This window comes from Oncorhynchus mykiss, chromosome 6, assembly GCF_057628025.1.
Source record: "Oncorhynchus mykiss isolate SJ-2025 chromosome 6, ASM5762802v1, whole genome shotgun sequence".
Lineage (NCBI taxonomy): Eukaryota > Metazoa > Chordata > Actinopteri > Salmoniformes > Salmonidae > Oncorhynchus > Oncorhynchus mykiss.
Window position 1 is genome coordinate 69,148,664 of NC_143027.1, and position 18,852 is coordinate 69,167,515.

General features: G+C 43.4%; 1 protein-coding gene across 1 annotated transcript; it reads right to left on the bottom strand.

Annotated features, from left to right (window-relative positions):
* Window positions 1–653: 653 nt before the first annotated feature.
* Window positions 654–13,727, bottom strand: LOC110526465 (fibulin-7). The gene is made up of 8 exons (XM_036980852.2): window positions 13,446–13,727; window positions 10,019–10,178; window positions 9,297–9,467; window positions 8,411–8,536; window positions 2,580–2,762; window positions 2,324–2,461; window positions 1,708–1,843; window positions 654–1,621 (listed from the first exon to the last, which is right to left on the bottom strand). The coding sequence occupies exons 1-8, from the start codon at window positions 13,509–13,511 to the stop codon at window positions 1,258–1,260; spliced, it is 1,344 nt and encodes a 447-aa protein (XP_036836747.1). The 5' UTR covers window positions 13,512–13,727; the 3' UTR covers window positions 654–1,257.
* Between the last annotated feature and the right edge of the window lie 5,125 nt (window positions 13,728–18,852).

Here is an 18,852-nt window from a genome sequence, read left to right on the forward strand (position 1 = left end):
GTCATTTATTGTGTAAGAATTTGTGTGTATGCGTTCTCACACCACTCCTCACATGGATCTTGTTCGTGTGTGGCCATGGCATTGGCCCTATGTGTGGTGTGGTGTGGTGTTAACTAGGGTTTTCATGTCCGTCCAGATGATAGAGTGCAGAGAGTGGGGAAGGTTTGTGGGCAGCCTGAGACAGGGGGGAAACATTTCATCAGCATCCTCTACAACCCACGCCACAACAACACCAGCCGAATCTACAGTACATCTCCTCGCACGCACGCACGCACACACACACACGCACGCACACACGCACGCACGCACGCATGTACCCCTAAGCATTGTGTAAAAGAGCATTTAAATTTGTCATATCTCATTAAGTAACCATATACACTGTGTTTGCTGGTTTAGCTCATGCATATACTGTAAGGCTCTAGTAGCTCTTTGAGCAGAGTGACTTTGGCTGTCTGTCTGCTGGACAGTGTAGCTCTGTACTGCCATGCTTGATGTCTTCCCCAGACCTGCACTACTCATACTGTACATCATACTCCTGTTTCAGCCTCTATGACGGACAGATCATCTACAGGTCACAGTTCAAGGCAAGCCCCTTATACAGTCCTGTGCAGAGACATAAGTATATAGTAAACCCTAGAAATCATACAGTAGTGTTTTGATTAAATGTTTAATAATGCTTTCTCAGATAAATAAAAAGCAGTTCACAAACAGGGGTTTACAACACCTTCAAAATAAATATATCAAAACAAGTTGAACACAAGACCAGGAAATATAGGACTGTCAATGTGTAGCGTCATGTCTTCTCATCTTACAGATATTGATTGTCACTTTGTCATATGTTGGATGTAAAGCAATTAACCAGTTAAGGACTTCAGCTCATATTTACATACCCAGCTCTCTCTCACTCTCTCAGCTTCAGTGAGGAAACATTCAATCTCCACCACAAGTGGCCATTTTCTCCTTTTCATGTCTCTGACCCTCCCTAATTTCTCACCCCCCTAAACCTTACCTGAACCATTCCCTTTCTGTCATTATAATTGATACAACTCTACCAAATGCATCCGTTCCTGCCATACCTGTATGTCTCGACTAAACTTCCCTCTCCTTTAGGTCCTTCTTTGTTCCTTAGGACTTAGTGCCTCACCCCTCCCAGCCTCCCAGCCCTATCCACTGCCACACTCCAAAACTCTTACCACAGTACTCCCTCCTCCCTCTCCTCATTCCACCCTCTAAATCCCTACCTTTCTCTCTCCCTCTCTAGAACTCATACTGGGAGATGAACATGGTGATCTTGGTGATGTACCGCCCCAGCTGGACCCCTTTCTCCAGCTCGGTCATCTCCACCTCTGCCTCCAGTGTAGCAGGGCCTTGCACCGGGCTCCCCAGCACCAGCTGGCCTGTCTGTCGGTCTGACCGCTGCACCGTGAAGTGGCGTCGGGCCTGCCCGCGGCCCAGCAGGGAGAAACGCAGCGTGTCGCCCATGAGGCGGAGGGCCGACACACGGAACATGGTGCGTGGTGCTGACAGGTTGGATACGACAGACAGGTAGTGGTGGGAGATGGAGTTAGGGGCCTGAGAGCACACCTTGTTGTCCACAGAGCAGGGGTTACGCTCGCAACGCCTGGGGAACAGGGAAAGAGAAGATTATATAGGCATTGAGAGGTGTATTATTGCAAGAGAGTGATAACTATAAGAGAAGGTACTCACAGGGGTGAGGTTTTGCTGTAGGTGGAGTTTCGTATGCGGGGGCAGTCCACACGTACACACTGGAACCCTCCGTAGGTGTTTATACACATCTGGTCCCGGGTGCAGTTATTCAGTCTGGTGGCACACTCATCTATGTCTACAGGCCATGGAGAGAGAGGGAGAATAATGTGTGTAAAAGTGAGGGAGGGACAGATAAAAAAAGACAGAGAGAAAATAGAGAGAGCGAGACAGAGAAATAACTGAGTTATTGTAGTTGCCTACAAAAACAAACATTTATTCAGACCAGATGTAGGGTTTGTTTAATTATTCAGCCAGTAGATAACAGAATTGCATGGAATTACAGATACAACGGATAGGAAATAATAGGAAACATTCATTATCATTCAGCCAAGTTATCTTCTTTCTCTTTGTGGTAGACTATTCAAATGTTTAGTATTCATCTGGTATAACTGGCATGTTTTGAGGCAGAGGATATGATGGTGTGTGTGTGTGTGTGTGTGTGTTCAGCATTTGAGACTTTGGTACAGTGTGTGTGTGTGTGTGTGTGTGTGTTCAGCATTTGAGACTTTGGTACAGTGTGTGTGTGTGTGTGTGTGTGTGGGTGGTCTCCTTTCACCTTTGCAGTTGCGTCCGTCGCGGGTGACATTGTATCCAGCAGGACAGGTACAGCGGTAGCCTCCAGGAGTGTTAACACAGGCATGTAAACACAGCCGGCCAGCCTGACCCATGTGGAACAACTCACACTCATCAATGTCTGAAACACACACACACACATCAATTGCCATTGATGTCAGTTACAGTATATAACATTATGTGGTCAGACAGTGTGTATTTTTATGTTACCATAGCCATGGTAGCTGATTGTGGTGTACCTGTGCAAGTGGTGCTGTCACGCCCAGAGATGGTGTATCCGGGGTCACAGGTGCAGTGGGTGGTGCCCTGGACCTGCGTACAGCGAGACGGACGGACAAACGGACCAACAGTCACAGCCGGGGGAGAGATGGCAGCAGCCGCAGAGGAGGTGGCAGACGAGGTGTTCGTCATGGTGACAAAGACTGGAGAAAAAAGAAAGAGGGAGAAAAAGAAGGAGAGGAATGAGGAGAAGAGTGAAAATAAGGATGATTCTCATTGATATGGAGGTTTCTGACTCCAGTCTGAGGGCATGGCCATCTAAACATCTCCATCTTCAAATCAGTGCAGCTTATTTCTTTATAAAACACTATGGTTACCATGTGAACAAAGAGTTACAAATTAACTATTTGTTCCCAGGGTAACCACAGTGTTTGGAACAGTGTTGTGTTTGAGACCACCTAAAGCGAGACCAATTCATGACCAAGGAGTCCAGACCGAGACCAGACCGAGACCAGAGGGGGACAAGGGGTACGAGACCGAGTCCAGACCGAGACCAGAGGGGGACAAGGGGTACGAGACCGAGTCAAGACCAAGACCGGAGGGGGACAAGGGGTACGAGACCGAGTCAAGCCTGAGACCGGAGGGGGACAAGGGGTACGAGACCGAGTCAAGACCAAGACCGGAGGGGGACAAGGGGTACGAGACCGAGTCCAAACCGAGACCAGAGGGGGACAAGGGGTACGAGACCAAGTCAAGACCGAGACCAGAGGGGGACAAGGGGTACGAGACCGAGTCCAGACCGAGACCAGCGGGGGACAAGGGGTACGAGACCGAGTCAAGACCAAGACTGGAGGGGGACAAGGGGTACGAGACCGAGTCCAGACCGAGACCAGAGGGGGACAAGGGGTACGAGACCGAGTCAAGACCAAGACCAGAGGGGGACAAGGGGTACGAGACCGAGTCAAGACCAAGACCGGAGGGGGACAAGGAGTACGAGACCGAGTCAAGACCGAGTCCAGACCGAGACCAGAGGGGGACAAGGGGTACGAGACCGAGTCAAGACCAAGACCGGAGGGGGACAAGGGGTACGAGACCGAGTCCAGACCGAGTCCAGACCGAGACCAGAGGGGGACAAGGGGTACGAGACCGAGTCCAGACCGATTCCAGACCGAGTCCAGAGGGGGACAAGGGGTACGAGACCGAGTCAAGACCAAGACCGGAGGGGGACAAGGGGTACGAGTCAAGACCAAGACCGGAGAGGGACAAGGGGTACGAGACCGAGACCAGAAAAATGGGAGTCCAATTCAAGACCATGATTGTAATTTTGTCAAATTGCCACAATTATAGCAGTTCAAAATGTCCAGTATTTCTGTGTTCATATTTCAGAAGAACATACATTCAGAATGGTAAAAAAATGCAGGCTGAGTGATAATAGAGCCACTCTACAATTTGTGAATAACCCAAACACAGTGTGAAATAATGAGGGCCTTCTACGCCTTCAGAGAAGGGCTAAGGATTTATAAAATAACTATAATTAATTATATTAAGATTTTCAATTAAGTTCTTATTTAATCACTTCAGTTTTCGTTGGAAAGGAAATGAACACTGGAGAGAAAAAAATATCCAATCAGGATTTTTCTTTGCTGGTCTCTGGGGAGATAAATCTAGCTAGCTAAGTCAGCCAATGGCTAGGCCATCAGAAGCTAGATAGCCTCCAACACTCTACTCAACAAATTGGATGCAGTCTATCACAGTGCCATCCGTTTTGTCACCAAAGCCCCATATGCTACCCACCACTGCGACCTGTATGCTCTTGTTGGCTGGCCCTCGCTTCCTACTCGTCACCAAACCCACTGGCTCCAGGTCATCTACAAGTCATTGCTAGGTAAAGCCCCACCTCAGCTCTCTGGTCACCATAGCCGCACCCAGCCGTAGCACACGCTCCAGTAGGTATATCTCATTGGTCACCCCCAAAGCCAATTCCTCCTTTGGCCGCCTTTCCTTCCAGTTCTCTGCTGCCAATGACTGGAACAAACTGCAAAAATCACTGAAGCTGGAGACTCATATCTCCCTCACTAACTTTAAGCACCAGCTGTCAGAGCAGCTCACAGATCACTGCACCTGTACACAGCCCATCCGTAAATAGCCCATCCCCATACTGTATTTATTTATTTATTTATTTATCTTGCTCCTTTGCACCCCAGTATCTCTAATTGCACATTCATCTTCTGCACATCTATCACTCCAGTGTTTAATTGCTATATTGTAATTACTTCGACACCATGGCCTATTTATTGCCTTACCTCCCTTATCTTACCTCATTTGCACACAATGTATATATAATTTTTTTCACTGTATTATTGACTGTATGTTTGTTTATACCATGTGTAACTCTGTGTTGATGTATGGGTCGAACTGCTTTGCTTTATTTTGGCCAGGTCGCAGTTGTAAATGAGAACATGTTCTCAACTAGCCTACCTGGTTAAATAAAGGTGAAATTAAAATAAATAGATAGATAGAAGGCATCTGCCATTCAACTGAATCAGGGCAACATTTTGGAGTGACAGTGGAATCAACCAATCACATTTTGACTTGTAATGGGTGGACCGTTTTTTACAAAACAAATCTGGAAACCTCTGCTTTCTGAAAGGCTGACAGGTCACTGCGCAATAGCAAGCAGTAGTTTTCCTATGATGTAGCTAACTATCTTTTGTTGTAGGCTAGTTTTTAGCGGCTGCAGAAGGTGTTATAGAAGAGGATGTTGCTAATTTGTTAGCTTCTCCCTTTTCAAGAATAACTTCTTGAATAAGTTAACATTTATCCTCATCTTTTGAGTGGAACTGTTTATTTTATTTCAGCTCCCTTGCTGTTGTTAACCATCTCTTTGAAAATAACATGTGTGAAACGTTGTTGCATTTAAACTTTAGGTCACCGGTTACTTTATGTGCTAAACGTGAAATATTTTGTGCAATGAAAAGTAATAGTTGTACATTTCGATGAAGAAATGCTTAGCCTAATGGTTGTTACCGGGTGCCGTAGTATTCTTATGATTGGAACCCACTGGCTTACTATGTCAGAGTGATTGGACTGCTTATTCTTTAACACCATGCTGTGTGTGACTGCTGTCTTTCCATTGGCCCTATGCCGTGGTGTAGTGGAGCCTGGAGAAGTAGGTATCCTCATATTTAGCAAAACAAATCTCAAATGGCCTGCCAAGCGAAGGAAAAATCTTATGTTTTTTAGATTTGCAATCTCTAAATCACACCTTTTTTAAATAGAAAAACAACTAAAATGTGACGTTCTAAGTCCACAACAGTGCTTAAAGCACATCAGGAGACCCTTTTGGAGGTCTGACAATATAACTAATATATATTTTTGTCATAATCATGTATTATTTTTCTGTTTTTGCTCAAACTTGATTGGGTGTCCACCCAGGCCCACCACTGATGCAAACAGGGTATGATGACTGAATGCTCATCACAATAGCCTACTGACCTTATTTGCATACTCATTGTTGCCTTAGTTAGCATTTACTGGTAGATATCATACATTGAAAAGTATTTGCAACCTACCGTACAGGCTACCAATATCATTTTTCTTTGAGCTGCTCTTTGCCAACAAAACAGTTGAGAGCTGTGCATTCTTGCTGGCTGCAGTCGACATTCCGTTGAAACTAGGCTGTGTGTGCTGCGCACATGTAAATATACAGCTCTGGAAAAAAATGAAGAGACAAAATGATCCGTTTCTCTGGTTTTACTATTTATAGTTATGTGTTTGGGTGACTGAAAATCAGGGTTATTCCACCAAATATTGATTTCTGAACTCTTTCGAAGTTAAAACATTAGTATTGTGTTTAAAAATGAATATGAACTTATTTTCTTTGCATTATTCAAGGTCTGCATCTTTTTTGTTATTTTGACCAGTTGTCATTTTCTGCAAATAAATGCTCTAAAATACAATATTTTTATTTGTTGACAGTAGTTTAGAGAAAAAAACTAAAATGATAATTTTACCCAAACACATACGTATAAATAGTAAAACCAGAGAAACTGATCATTTTACCCCATCACACACCTATAAATAGTCAAACCAGAGAAACTGATAATTTTACCCCACCACACACCTATAAATAGTCAAACCAGAGAAACTGATCATTTTACCCCATCACACACCTATAAATAGTCAAACCAGAGAAACTGATCATTTTACCCCATCACACACCTATAAATAGTCAAACCAGAGAAACTGATCATTTTACCCCATCACACACCTATAAATAGTAAAACCAGAGAAACTGATCATTTTACCCCATCACACACCTATAAATAGTCAAACCAGAGAAACTGATCATTTTACCCCATCACACACCTATAAATAGTCAAACCAGAGAAACTGATCATTTTACCCCATCACACACCTATAAATAGTCAAACCAGAGAAACTGATCATTTTACCCCATCACACACCTATAAATAGTCAAACCAGAGAAACTGATCATTTTACCCCATCACACACCTATAAATAGTCAAACCAGAGAAACTCATAATTTTGCAGTGATCTCAAATTTTTCCAGAGCTGTATGTCACGTACTTTGCGATTGTGTAGGCTACTGTATGCATGGCTTCTTTATTGTTATACATAATTGATAAGCCGTATATCTCCACTACACTACTTTGATACGCATCACTGGGGATTAAGAAGTGAGTATACACAATGCCCATAAAAACAGTAGGTATACGGTGTATACCTGCATATAGCCTCCACTACGCCTCTGGCCCTTTGTTTAAAAAAAAAGTGCAGTCCTAAATGAGTCTGCTGGTATGACGATTGCTGTCCTTTCAGCGTCAAGAACCTGTCACACACTGAAGGCCTAGGTCCAATAGGTTCGCCACTGAAGGCCTAGGTCCAATAGGTTCGCCACTGGTCAAACATGTCTATACTAGATATAAAGAGCGCAGGTATTAATGTTTCAAGAAAGGAGTGTATATATTTGGCAAGGCAAAGCAGTTTTATGTGCTGACTGAATGGAAGCTGATAATTAGGAGTTTTTTACTGCGCTGGTCTCGGCTGGTCTCCAGAAGAAATGACCAGTTGTCACTATCCAAGACTGAGTCAAGACTGAGCACAAATGTATTGGACACAGAGATGAGATACTCAAAATGTTGTCTGGCGACCAGACGGGCGGTCGTCTCGACTTACTTGCAACTTAAGTTAGGCTACATTAAACGTTTTAATATTAAACATTCATGCAACACTGTAGTTTCCCAACATTTCCTGACCTCAGTGTTCACATCCATTGCACCATGCAGCCCTCTATCAGTGGGCTGTGTGTGAGTGGGATGATAGACTTATAGAAGCCTCCCACACAGTGCAAGCAGTGTTACTCATGGTCAAAGTCCATCTAAATCCCCATTAGTCTGTGTGTGGTTCTCACTTACAGCAGTGTACTGTACACAGGGGGGAGAAATGAAAACAAATAGACAGAGAGGAACAAAACCTAACTGGGCCGTATTGATTCGCTGGCTCTGCCTGGAGCCCTGAGTGTGTATGATAGCCCAGCCAGCCAGAACCAGCGAGAGGGAGTGGACCTGGGTCTCCCTCAGTGTCTGGCCCTTGTGTGTTGTTTTTACCAGTTAGCCATTGCATAGAGATATATAGGACTGTAAGTCCTGGTTCCAGTTTATAATATCAATAAGGCACCTCAAGGGTTTTGTTATATATATTAACCGTGGCCAATATACCACGGCTAAGGGCTGAGTCCAGGCACTTTGCGTTGTGCATAAGGACAGCCCTTATATTGGCCAATATACCACACCCCTTTGGGCCTTAATGCTTAAGCATCTCTACCTACATGTTGGCACAGGGCTCTGGCAGGTGGCTCCGGCCCAGCCTTTGGTACACGTGCAGGAGAACTGGTTCATCTCGTCCACACATGTCCCCCCGTTCAGACAGGGAGACGAGGCACACTCATTTATGTCTGAGGAAAGACAGGAGGAGTAAGGGATTAGTCAAGAGAGGAGAATGAAGTAATATTAGCCCTGATGTAAATGTTGGCTAGCTAACTCACTGACAAGCACAGGTGGAACCTTATAGCTCTGATGCATGAACTAAAAGAGAAAAGCTCCTTCTCTGTGTGTGTGTGTGTGTGTGTGTGTGTGTGTGTGCGCACACTCTTGCGTGCGTGAGCGTGAATGTGCATGCGTGTGAGTACTCGACATGACCGGAGCGAAAGGGATGGCCTGACTTTTAGTCTCACAGAACGTCTTTGAAGCATTATCTAAATGTTAGCAAGTTGTCAAGACAGAGGGCTGCTATAACTATGTGTCACAGTCACTGGATTCAATAACCCATTCTGGATGGCCATGAAAATACATAAAAAGGAAATTTGATAATGAAACTCATATGGATGCAAGCCATCTTATCTAGATAAATGTTAGTAATATGCATGAAGTTTAAAATGGGGGAAAGAGAGATAAAGAAAAGAGAGGGGGACACAAAGAGGATGCTGACAAGGACTTGAGAGAGATGGAAGAGCAGATAAAGAGATGAGTGATGGGACAGAGAAGAGGAAAGGAGAAGAGAAGAGAAAAGGGTGGGGGGGAAGAGACGCCAGAGAAAGAGAAGAAGTAGATAGTAGTGACAAAAGATAGTGATTTCACGTTGGATGTGTGTCTCCCTAATGGTTAACGTTAAGGTTAGGGGTAGAGTAATCTGTAACAGATGGTAGGGTCACTCACTGCGGCAGGTGGGCTGCTGGCCGCTCCAGGTGAGGCTCTCCTGACACATCCTGCTCTCTGCTCCCACCAACTCATAACCCGCATCACACAGAAAGTGAACCTCGTGACCTGGGGTCTGCGCCTTTCCCAACTTCCTGCTGTTGGCAGGCGTGTCCAGCTTTAGACAGGTATCTGTAAAGCGGTGGGGGGCGGTTGGTAGGGGGACATAAGCCATGACTTAACTCTCCAGCCATAGGTCCATAGGAGCTCAATTTAATTAACCTTTCTACCTACCGCTAACCACCAAATGTGAAATGACAAACCAGTAGTAGCAAAGGAATAACAATCCACCAGAGTTAACATTTTTAGAACGCAGCATGACACTGCATTTTTACAGCTAATTAGCATTTTTACCAGGACAAGTCGGTCTGGCTGGTGCTGTGTGTAGGCCTACACAACTTACTGAATCACGATTGGTTCTCGTTCATGAGGTTGACAACAATAGCAAAAACATTAGTAATATAAAACTTCTTCACATTCTTGCAACTGGTGTTTTTTATAAATAAATTATAAATTATAAAATAGATAGATTATAAAATAAAAAGCAGCAGGCCTACTAAAAACCATTTTAGGCATTTCAGTGTACTTAAAAAAACGTGAAGAAATCGAATTTAAGCCTATGGCTAAAATTGTAGGCTACATGTTGCTTCTTCAACCGATGTTTGGGCTGTGTGCAGACTTACCATTGTTTGCTTTGCCAGTCTGTTTAGTGGCTGTGTTCTGTAGCAAGTTGAGTTTCTTCCTCAGGGTGCGGAGGCTCTGAAGGTATGCAGCCTCGTGGGTCGACAGCAGCTTCTGGACCTGCTTTAGGGAGCTCTGCATGTCCTGCCTGCTGGGACAGTCCTATAGGGACAGGGCATGGTAAGCAGGTGAATACTTTTTTGTCCAATAGAAACAGGGGAAGTCAGGGACAGTGGAAGAGTTCAAAAGTGTTATACAGGGAAAAACTTGACAAGAGAGTCATCCCCAAAAAGGCAATTCTTTTGCAGAGTTACTGTATTTTAAAAATCCGTAATACAGGAAGATCTTAATTGCATTTTAGCGAAGGGGCACGTTACAAACATGGGTTGAGGAACATGCAAGTTTATTTTTCCTATGCTAACATAGGCTACACAGAGCACATTCATTGCCTAATGAAGTGCAGTTACAGTTGATAGATGACTGCCTAATTTAAACTCAAGTCAGGGACCGTGAGACACAGGTGACTTGGTCAGAAGATGGAGGCAGAACTCATTCTTACATTAGCTTCCTAGAATTTGACATCACTCAGTTATACAAACCACATTCACTGCAAAAGCAAATGTCCTCACAACTTAATCACTGGAAAGAACAGAGAAATGACCTCACCAACAAGTTAATGTTGGAATAACAGGACAGAAGTACAGCAGCTACTGTACATTGGCTTGAGTTATGAATGATACTCTAGCATCTGGTGAACACATGAAGTGGTTTGTTACTGCAATTAGAAAGTATTTTAGGGGTTTTCCTAAGATAGCACTGAAATTTAAAGAATGTAGTGTACAGTACCTAAAAGTAACTAAAAAGGCATATGGTCACTGGTCTGGGTTTCTAGGGAGACCAGAGAAGAGACATCAGAGTAGACATGCCTGCTTCAACACTACATCAGCACTCAGATGGTCATGTTTTTAATCTCACTGTACACAGTAGGCAGCCTAGTCGATGTGGTGAATGAATTAATTGAGCCGGCGACATCATCTCCCTGATTGTCTGACCTACTGTACAAGTGAACCAAGAGTTCTGAGCACGCATGGGCATCTCAACAACCCCTACCACCAGCTGGGGAGCTTGAAGTCAGAGGTGGCTGTAGTGTTGGTAGGCTGGTAGGCTTTTGCCTTTGTGCAAAGTGAGTTGTTCTCTAGTGGTAGTAGTTTTATGTTTTGGAGGTTGCATGCTTATGCCCCTGGTGGTGTTACTTGATGGTGCTAGAGGGAAGTCCTGTAGGCCTCCTGTACGGTCTAAGGGGGTTGCTGTGAAACACTAAAGACACACTCCATGAGCGAAAGAGTGGCTCCAATCCTATCTGGACTCATTCTCATAACAGATTCCCATCACACGAAAGCCCCTCCCAGTCTGCCTTCTCTCATATCCCAGCCTATCTCTGCTCTTCAATCTCTTTAGCCCATAAGTCTCTGAAAGTTCTGACAGTCAGTGGAATGATCTCCTTGGAGGCATAAAAAATGTTGCTTGCTCATAGCGTTCATTGTTTGATGAAGGGGTGGGTGTACGTACTGTAGGTTTTGATGCAGGGGTGGGTGTACTGGTGGTTTTGATAAAGGGTAGGGAGGCTGTTTGGGGTCAGATGGTGTGGAGGGTAAACATTCACCCAGAGGGTAAACATCACCTGTGTATGAGGCACAGCCTCTCCTCCCATTGGCTGAGAAAATCAGGGAGTGTTAGTAGTATATTTTTCCTAAACTCTCACTCTCTCTTTCAACTCTCTCCCTCCTCCTCTCTGTCCTCTCATGAATGTTTTCAGAGAGCCAATTAGTGTTTTCATCTGGCAGAAGTTATGTAAGAAAAGTAAATATTTGGTCATCCTGTGAAAACACCTGGCTGATTGAAACTGGAGCAGGGAGCTGGGCTGCTGGAGCGAAATCAGTCAGGACGGCGGGAGGGAGGGAGAGAGGGAGGGAAAGGCTGCTGTTTGTGTGCCCCAGCGATAATGTCCTCTTTCTGCCTCCGCTGCAAAACATTTCATGCATTTGCATTTCATGTGTCTGTGACATTATCTTGGTGTGCCTAGGTAACATATCTATAGCCTCCTTCAGTAAGTTCTGAGCTGCTCTTTGAATCGAGAGGTGTGCAGTGCAATGATGAAGGCCAAAGTAGCATGGTGATCTAATCCAAGGATTCTAGATTGTTCTAAGTGAATTATGTGATGCAGAAAGGTTTTGCATAAAAGGAAAAGTGTCCTGTAGCTAATAATACTCTGGCTGACCTTGTTCAATTATGTAATCACTGCATGGCTTCAGTTCTGCAGTGTGAGTTGTGCCATGACAAGAACAAGCCAAATATCACTAACGAGACCTGAACAGACTCCTCATACACACAGCTCATTACCACACAGTACATCATGATCTTAACTAAATGTGGACAAAAACTAAATTGAGTCCAAATTTGACATTCCACATGAATTTCTAACTGAACAACAGAAAGAGTACAGCATAGCGCACACACACACACACACACACACACACACACACACACACACACACACACACACACACACACACACACACACACACACACACACACACACACACCAACCTGCTGTAATATAGACCCTTGTCCTTGGACAAGGTAGAGAGGTTTAGCAGTTTTGTGCTGAAACACGTCAGAGGTGTTGGGTCTATTCATGGTGATGGGCCTCTCGGTGTCTGGACATGCATGCAAGGGGCCTTAGTAATCGTTTGTGCAGCTTGCCTGGGAATTGAGGTCGACCAAACACCAGTTCTATCAATGGGTGTCTGTCCATGTCATGATGCATGGATAATGACCTTATAGCTGGACTTGCAGGCTCTTGCATTTGACAAGAGATTGACACTTCAGCTTGATGCGTTTTGACCTTCAACAACACCCAGACATCAATGCTGCATCCCTCAGTGTTAGATGTTGAATTAAAGCCTGTCCATGAAAAGGGCATTCAGACAACCTTTCTCTCAGGTCTATTTTCTCAGTTGTAAATCTGTGTGATATTTACCCACAGTCTTTTCAGGTCATTACAGATAATGGCAAGAATTTTAACTATGTCCCGAGGCCATATGTGATAATTAATTGGTCTGGAAATGTTTTCTGAGTTTATTACATTAATGGACTACCTAAAGCATGTCAGAAACCACAATAGACTACATTAAATCGTAACACACTCATAGAGATTATAATGGTAACCCATGATCATATCAAATTCAGCAATTTACATAGATTTGACGTTTTACTCTGTGATATGTAGTGTGATATGTGCTTTTAAATCAGCTACATTTTTGATTGGACCAACCAGTTGTGCAAAATAAATCCAAGAAACACCATTTGTTGTCTCTTAATAGTGGCCAAGGTGCCCTCATGACACTGACAACCGCAGGAAACACTCACCTGCCCAAATGCAGCGAGGATTGGACAAAGACACAGGAACACAATGACAGCGTGCATCCAAATCATTTTCAGTTAATCCTGTACTGCGCTTACACTCAGTCCCGAAGCGCGCTGGGTTGGGTATCTTCTGGGTACAGTGAATTTCCAGTGTGTAAAATGCGCTTATAAGCACCTCAGTGGTATTTGTGAGAAACGCTATTAATTCATTCACATGTCAGACAAGATGCCAAAGCAAAACTTTATGGAATGTAGGGTTTACTCGTCGAGAACCAATCAGGTTATGGGACTAGAAGACCTGTTGACCACATTTGACAAAATAACCATTGCGTAGGCATGTGTAACTCTTTTCCTTTTTTTGGAAGGCACATGGCACATTTCCTCCCTCATGAAAGCCTCTCAGATGTGGAATTTGTAAACTGAAGAGAAAAACACATTCATCAGGAAGCTTGGATGGATTGAGGCAAGCTCCACTGGGCAGTTGGCACTGTGGGAAGGTGACAAGCAGGGTATTGTGAGACACAACTCATACAGGTTGCATCTTCTCATGATTTACGAGGAAATGTAAACCCATCTTTCATTAGGGAAATAACTATGTAACACAGGAATACATATAACCTACTTGAGCAGCACACATTTTGTTGAATTAACTCAGCCTTGTGCTTATTACCAGGTAATTACAGTAGCCTAATGGACAATGAGTCTGTGTTCCAATGTGTTTTTTTGTTATCTTGAGTGGCAGACATCCTGAGAGTAAAAGTGTACTGTTGAATGAGCATAGAAAGTGGGGAAGGTGTGCCCTCTGCAGGGAGTAAGTGTCCATCACCTTGCCATCATCTAATACAACGGTCCTGTTCTCATCTCCCCAGCAGAACACACCTAACACCACCACTACCATGGAAGTATAGCTGAGGTTAGTTATTCTGTCGTACCCCCTGCCCGGTGAACGTTCTCATACCATAAAAACATTCTCATGCCATAATCAGCTCCAGATAGTAAATCACCAACTGCTGAAGCATCAAGAGTCCTGTTTCAGCACAGACCTGTCAGTGAGTTAGATCTGATTCCACCTGTAACTGATCCAACCACCCACCCACGTAGTATAGACCCACGGTGACTGCACTGAACAGTACTGCATTTACTGGCCTCTACTTTACTGCTCCTTTCTTTTCTGCTTGCTCAGCTATAGTTCTATCCCACTGTCCATTATGATACACATGTATCCCTTCTGCATTCCATTCTATTCCAGGGCTTGTGGTTCTGCATCACTCATCACAGGGACCTCCACACCCGCCCTCTTGGGTAAAATATGTCTCTTTCACGACTCATTGACATGATGGTCTCAAATCCCCCAGGACAGCACTGAAGACAACAGTCACACAACAGTAACTTCCCCACTACCACCCGCCCACCTACTCACCCATGTACAGTAAACCATCCTACTGAAAGCCCTTCACTAGGCCCAGGATGGGGTATAAGCATCACTCCCATGTCTGAATCTCTGTCCTACTCACTGAGGTGACTCGGCGCTACTACAGTACCTTCCCTAATCCTAGTAGGTGATGTCACTATGGGAGGATAATGGGAAGAGAGCTGCATGTAGAATCAATAGCCCATGACCAGTGAGTGGTTTGTGACTGGTTGGTGTCTGTTCTTTTATATCTTTGAGAATATAATACTGAAACACGAGATGGCTCTCAGTCCTGTGAGATGCTTCTGTAATGAGAAGCAGAACAGCACAGTTAGTTGAGGTTCTGTTGAAACTGGTTCCCCGATACACACCCCCTACCCCCTGTCCTTCAGTTTCTGTGGGGAACACACACATACAGTACGAACCCTCAAATTAAATCAGATTCTTAAGAATACACAAGTTTGGAGGGATTTATTGTGAAATTTCATTTTTGATTACATGTGCGCATATTATTTGCTACTAATGGTCAAGACATTTGATGTGTTTGTGTGTTGTGCGGCGGGGTGTAGTTGGAAATGTTGGGTTTCGATGTGATGATGGAGAATGATTGGGTATCAGAACTCTTCTGTTCAGCAGACGTTTCAGAGTTTCACTGTGGTGATTATATTGTCTTGCTGACTTTGTGGGGATCTACTGCTGTAGTAGACCACAACGTAACAAAGGATTCCTGAAAGATGGGTGAGATTGCTCGTCATGGTGTGTGAGCATCCCTGATTATTGAAACTTATCTCATTCTATAGTTGTACTTTGTGTTTGCAGAGATTGGCCATAAAGAGATGGCATAGGAACACCTCTGATTATTTGGTCTCTCTCACAGTGTTACCCACTATTGCATAAAGGCGGACTGAGCTATTTCTTTCAGCGCTACACTCTGCAATCACTGTAGTTACCTATCCTGAGGAAATAGGACAAGCGGTGCAGATTTCTCCAAATGAATGCCATAGTTAGGACTGTAATGCCAGTCATTTGTAGCCCAGTCTCATCAAATGCACACACACATATGTTCTTTGGAAAACCTTAATTAAAAAAAAGCCACATGTCAGATATTTGTTATGTCTGTTGCCTTCAGTGAAACATTTTCATTGTGAGTGTAGAAGTTGTAGATGTTATTCTCATGGATCAGTGACTGTCACACCCTGACCACAGAGAGCCTTTTTATTGTCTATTTTGGTTAGGTCGGGGTGTGACTAGGGTGGGTAATTTAGGTTGTTTTATTTCTATGTTGGCCTGGTATGGTTCCCAATCAGAGGCAGCTGTTTAGCGTTGTCTCTGATTGGGGATCAAATTTAGGCAGCCATTTCCCCACTGTTTTGTTATGGGATCTTGTTTATGTGTAGTTGCCTGTGAGCACTCCATAGCTTCACGTATCTTTTGCTTTTTATTGTTTTGTGCGTTTCACATCAATAAATATGTGGAACCCATATCACGCTGCGCTTTGGTCCGAATGTTCTTACGATGATCGTGACAGTGACACTGATCTCTGCTCTGTTTGGGCTTCTTGTCTATCTCTCAAGTACGGTCGGTATATGTTGTTAATAAAGAGTTTAGGCTACAGTAATTGACTTGTGCTAACACGGATGTAACCTACTGTTGTATATAGCTTGCCCTACACCACACCTGGGATCACTCAGATAGGTCTACTGACAGTCACCTTTGGCTTTTAATGTATGTTTTCTTGATTGTTTTACATAGGGTATACATTGGCCTTAGGGCTGGTCCAGACAATTGGTCGATCAAAAGTCGTCTGCCCTTTCGACCAAATCGATTGTTGGACATTTTTTAAGGTCTATTTTTCCATATATACACACATCCTATGTGTTTTACAGTGGTGACCTGTCATTCAGGGCAGATGGGGCTCTGTTTAGCTACTATACTGTATATATGTCGTGTCTTTGGCATCATTAAACCGAAGACTTATTTTTATCAAATAAATTCTCTGTAATTATTATTATGTGACTAACTTAATCATGTAAATGTAATTAACTAGAAAGTCGGGGCACAAAGTTATACTTTTCCTAATATAACTTTCAGATATTTTAATATCTGATCAATTAGTCTTCTAATTAATGAATTATTCTTTACCTCACGTTAGTCTCATTCAAAAAGTCGTAAATTGTTGGTTATCTGCACGAACCCAGTCTTCTCTATGAATTATCCATACATCAATTGTCTTAAATAATTTATTTACTAACTAAATAATCACAGAAATGCATAAATAAACCAACAGTAGATATGGTTACAAGGAAATGATAGCGGAGTTTCCCTAGTGGGATAAACTGGTATCGCGGCTTGGTGGACAAAAGGGAAGTGGGGGTCGACTGAGAAAGACGGGAATTACGCAAATGAGTCACTATACACTTGATAATTATATTAATTTAAATGCTAATCCTTTGCACATGAACGGTCACTCATTCGGGAATAATTGCAATCAATATATATTTACGCTGAGTGTGTCGTCCTAATATCTGTTGGAATCGTCCGTCTTTCTGTTGGAGAGTTCGCCTGATCGTCTCTTGTGGCTAGAATGTATACTTCAGAGTCCCATTTCAGAAATGTTCTTGTAGATAGATGTTTTGGCGGTTGTCGGTCTTCGCGTTCAATGGTACAGAATTCCTAGCTGCAGACTAGTAATTAGTATCAAAGATTTGTTCTTATTCTGTCGGTATCGATAGTCTCAGAGTTTAATCATGTGGTATGGTTAAGAATTCAGCAATATACTCAAACCGTAGCCCTCTCGTAATTGAGGTAAGCTTGGTCTGCAGATGATTCTCCAGGTGGGGGTATATTCGGAAGAGCAGAAAATGGCTGTCCCATGACGCCAGATCAATGTCTGTGCTCATGGGGCGGGCCAATGACTTAGTTAACTTTAAAGGGAATTGGGTTCCCTTAAACAGTTTAAATTAACATTACATAAGTTCACAAATAGTTTAATCTTTACTCATTAATTTTATACAACAATTAGATGCAAGCTTCATAACTGTGTGGCTGTATTGTCTCTCATGAGTGTCTCTCATGAGTTTCACAAACATTAAACGAAATGGACCGGTCGTAGCTGGATTCTTCCCCGACCGTGTACACCTTCTCCAAAACATGTACATTGTTCAGTTCTCAAGTTCTATGCTGGAGAAGAGGTTCCTTTGTTCTCCTGTGAAACCTTCTCTCTCTCTATACTGTCTGGCCATGAGGAAGAGAGTCTCCTCCAGGGATTTACGACCTGAGATAACAGCAGCCTGGGTGTAGGCGAGAAAGAGAGGGGGAAGGCATGCTATACCCAAAGAGGGCCACGTCATGACATACAGTATATATATATATATACAGTTGAAGTCGGAAGTTTACACACACGTAGATTGGTGTCATTAAAACTCATTTTTCAACCACTCCACAAATTTCTTGTTAACAAACTATAGTTTTGGCTAGTCGGTTAGGACATCTACTTTGTGCATGACACAAGTAATTTTTCCAACAATTGTTTACAGACAGATTATTTCACTTATAATTTACTGTATCACAATTCCAGTTGGTCAGAGGTTCACATACACTAAGTTGACTGTGCCTTTAAACAGCTTGGAAAATTCCAGAAAATGATGTCATGGCTTTAGAAGCGTCTGATAGGCTAATTGACATAATTTGAGTCAATTGAAGGTGTACCTGTGGATGTATTTCAAGATCTACCTTCAAACTCAGTATCTCTTTGCTTGACATCAATGGAAAATCAAAAGAAATCAGACAAGACCTCAGAAACAAAAATTGTAGACCTCTACAAGTCTGGTACATCCTTGGGATAAATTTCCAAATGCCTGAAGGTACCACGTTCATCTGTGCAAACAATAGTACGCAAGTATAAACACCATGGGACCACACAGCCGTCATACCGCTCAGGAAGGACGCGTTCTGTCTCCTAGAGATGAACGTACTTTGGGAAGACACTCTTGGCATTCT

Excerpts from the sequence above, each read along its gene's own strand:
- LOC110526465 (XM_036980852.2), bottom strand. The coding sequence starts at position 13,511 with ATGATTTGGATGCACGCTGTCATTGTGTTCCTGTGTCTTTGTCCAATC. Across the intron at positions 9,468-10,018 it reads GACTGGCAAAGCAAACAATG|ATACCTGTCTAAAGCTGGAC; the intron begins GTAAGTCTGCAC and ends ACCGCTTTACAG. Across the intron at positions 1,844-2,323 it reads CGACGGACGCAACTGCAAAG|ACATAGATGAGTGTGCCACC; the intron begins GTGAAAGGAGAC and ends CATGGCCTGTAG.